The sequence below is a fragment of the Onychostruthus taczanowskii genome, unplaced genomic scaffold (assembly GCF_017590055.1).
Source record: "Onychostruthus taczanowskii isolate IOZ18803 unplaced genomic scaffold, ASM1759005v1 scaffold1454, whole genome shotgun sequence".
In the NCBI taxonomy this organism is placed as follows: domain Eukaryota; kingdom Metazoa; phylum Chordata; class Aves; order Passeriformes; family Passeridae; genus Onychostruthus; species Onychostruthus taczanowskii.
In genome coordinates, this window is record NW_024498635.1 from 1 (window position 1) to 2937 (window position 2937).

Below are 2937 nucleotides of genomic sequence, written 5' to 3' on the forward strand. Positions count from 1 at the left end.
AGCTGAGCAGGGGACATGGAAGGATAAGTGCTGGCTGTGGGTGGCTGATTGCTGCTTCCCCCAGAGAACAACGAGCCCTACATGAAGATTCCCTGCAGTGACTCCAAGATCACCAGCGCCGTGTGGGGCCCGCTCGGGGAGTTCATCATTGCTGGCCACGAGAACGGCGAGCTCAACCAGTTCAGTGCCAAGGTCAGGGCCTGGGAGAGCATTCCCAGGGGGAGCAGGGCTGGAATGGGGCTCTGGGGGGCTCCACAAACAGCAGCTTCAGCAGGGATCAGTGAAATGTGGGGCTGTCCTGAGCGAGGCTGGAATTGTCACAGCACAGAGAGGTGGAACTGAATCCATTCCTAAATTCTCTTCCAGATCAAAGCATTCCAGGGTTCCATTCCATGTTGTTTTTAGTGAGGGGATAATTTCCCAGCTCCCTGAAAACTCCTTTTTCCATCCCCTTTTTAAAATCTGAGGCTCCCCCCAAGCGAGGCTGGAAGTGACACCTCAGCACAGGGGTGTGGAACTAAATCCATTCCTAAATTCCCTTCCAATGCATTCCAGGGTTCTGTTCCATGTTCTCCCAGGAATCTATTCCATGTTCTCCCAAGGTGTTTTTAATGAGGGAATCCCTTCCCAGCCCCATGAAAACTCCTCTTCCCCCCCAGTCAGGGGAGCAGCTGTCCAATATCAAGGAGCACACCAAGCAAATCAACGACATCCAGACCTCCCGGGACATGACCATGTTCATCACTGCTTCCAAGGATAACACAGCCAAGGTGAGCTTTTCCTGCAGATTTCCTGGCAGGATCTCTGCTCAGAGGGAGTTTTGCTCCCTGGGGAATGTTCAGTGAGAAAGGGGAGGTGCTAAATGAACAGCCAGGCGTTGAAAATTAAATATTTGGGTATTTCTCTAGTTTGTCAGTTCTGGAAGGTGGAAGACTTGCCTTTCTGGGGGAATATTTTTGGGATTTGAGCTTGCAGAGGGAACACCCGTGCAGGTGAGGCCCAGCAGCTGGAGCTGATTCATGAATTTCTCCTTTTCCCCTCGTAGCTCTTTGACTGCACATCCCTGGAGCACCTGAAGACGTTCCGGACGGAGCGGCCGGTGAACTCTGCTGCCCTTTCCCCCATTTTTGACCACGTAAGGATGAGCTCCCTGAGGTGTCACTGATCCTGGGAATCCTGCATTGTGGGAGTTCCCAGTCCAGCCCAAAACCAGGACTCTGGAATGAGCCTGGGGAATTTTGCTGGGTCAGGCACTGGGAACAAATCCTCTGATAGAATGTGTCAGGGAGGTGGGAATTCCTCAGGGGCTTGGAGGCCTGCTGAGGGATTTGTGGGATCTGTGGGATCAGTGGGAAGTGCTGGAGGCAGTCACCACCTCTGGAAGTGTCCAGGGAGCCTCTGGACCTGGCACTCACTGGTTCAAGGTGGGATCAATGCTGGGCTCCATCTTGGAGGTCTTTCCCAACCTCAGTGGTGCCAGGATTCCCTAAATCCCTAAATGAAGAGCTGTGATTTCTCTGCTTTCCCTCCCCTGCAGGTGGTGCTGGGAGGAGGGCAAGAGGCCATGGATGTGACCACCACCTCCACCAGGATTGGCAAATTCGAGGCCAGGTTGGTCCTTTTCCCTCTGGCAGGGCTGAATCCTCACCCAGAGCACTCCTGGCACCCCAAGGATTGCTCTTCCCTTTCCTTTGGGAAGCTGGCAGTGCTGGAGGAACCCTTGAGCTTTTTTTTTTTTTTTTTTTTGAGGATTCTGTATTTTTTTCCCCCCCGGGTTTGTGCTGGAAGTGTCCAGGGAGCCTCTGGACCTGGCACTCACTGGTTCAAGGTGGGATCAATGCTGGGCTCCATCTTGGAGGTCTTTCCCAACCTCAGTGGTGCCAGGATTCCCTAAATCCCTAAATGAAGAGCTGTGATTTCTCTGCTTTCCCTCCCCTGCAGGTGGTGCTGGGAGGAGGGCAAGAGGCCATGGATGTGACCACCACCTCCACCAGGATTGGCAAATTCGAGGCCAGGTTGGTCCTTTTCCCTCTGGCAGGGCTGAATCCTCACCCAGAGCACTCCTGGCACCCCAAGGATTGCTCTTCCCTTTCCTTTGGGAAGCTGGCAGTGCTGGAGGAACCCTTGAGCTTTTTTTTTTTTTTTTTTTCTGAGGATTCTGTAGTTTTGTCCCTCCTGGGCTTGTGACAATTTCGATTTTCCTCCTCCCAGGTTCTTCCACTTGGCTTTTGAGGAGGAGTTTGGCAGAGTCAAGGGGCACTTCGGGCCCATCAACAGCGTGGCCTTCCACCCTGATGGCAAGAGGTGAGAGCCCCCCTGGGGATCTTGCAGTGTCCCCAGTCCACCCAATTTTTTTTTTTTTTTTTTCTGAGGATTCTGTAGTTTTGTCCCTCCTGGGCTTGTGACAATTTCGATTTTCCTCCTCCCAGGTTCTTCCACTTGGCTTTTGAGGAGGAGTTTGGCAGAGTCAAGGGGCACTTCGGGCCCATCAACAGCGTGGCCTTCCACCCTGATGGCAAGAGGTGAGAGCCCCCCTGGGGATCTTGCAGTGTCCCCAGTCCACCCAATCCCACTTTTTAACTGGGATATGACCAAACTCAGGGGATTTCTGTGCTGGGAATGGAACCAGCCCCTGAATTCTCCATTCTGAGCCAGCCCAGGGGGTCACTCGCACCCTGCCCCACTCTTGGGCCACATCACTGATCTTTTTTTCCACTTTGTGATTCTTGTACCAGTTTCAGGAGGGGGTGGTGAGGGCAGACTTGCCATTGTTTGCTGCCAGCAGCATTCCTGACTTTCCCTTTCCTCCCTGCAGCTACAGCAGTGGGGGTGAGGATGGCTACGTCCGCATCCATTACTTCGACCCCCAGTACTTCGAGTTCGAGTTTGAAGCCTGAAGGAGAATTTCCCTCTCCTCTCCTCTTCTTTTCCCTTCTC

The 2937-nt window shown here is 53.3% G+C and overlaps 1 protein-coding gene across 1 annotated transcript; it reads left to right on the top strand.

Moving 5' to 3' along the window:
• Positions 1-64: 64 nt before the first annotated feature.
• Positions 65-2931, top strand: LOC121332701 (eukaryotic translation initiation factor 3 subunit I; the record flags this gene model as incomplete). Its single annotated transcript, XM_041398399.1, has 6 exons — positions 65-192; positions 660-770; positions 1046-1135; positions 1538-1611; positions 2212-2304; positions 2816-2931. Coding segments are annotated over 6 exons (578 nt in total), but the record flags the coding sequence as incomplete, so codon positions are not given.
• Positions 2932-2937: the final 6 nt, after the last annotated feature.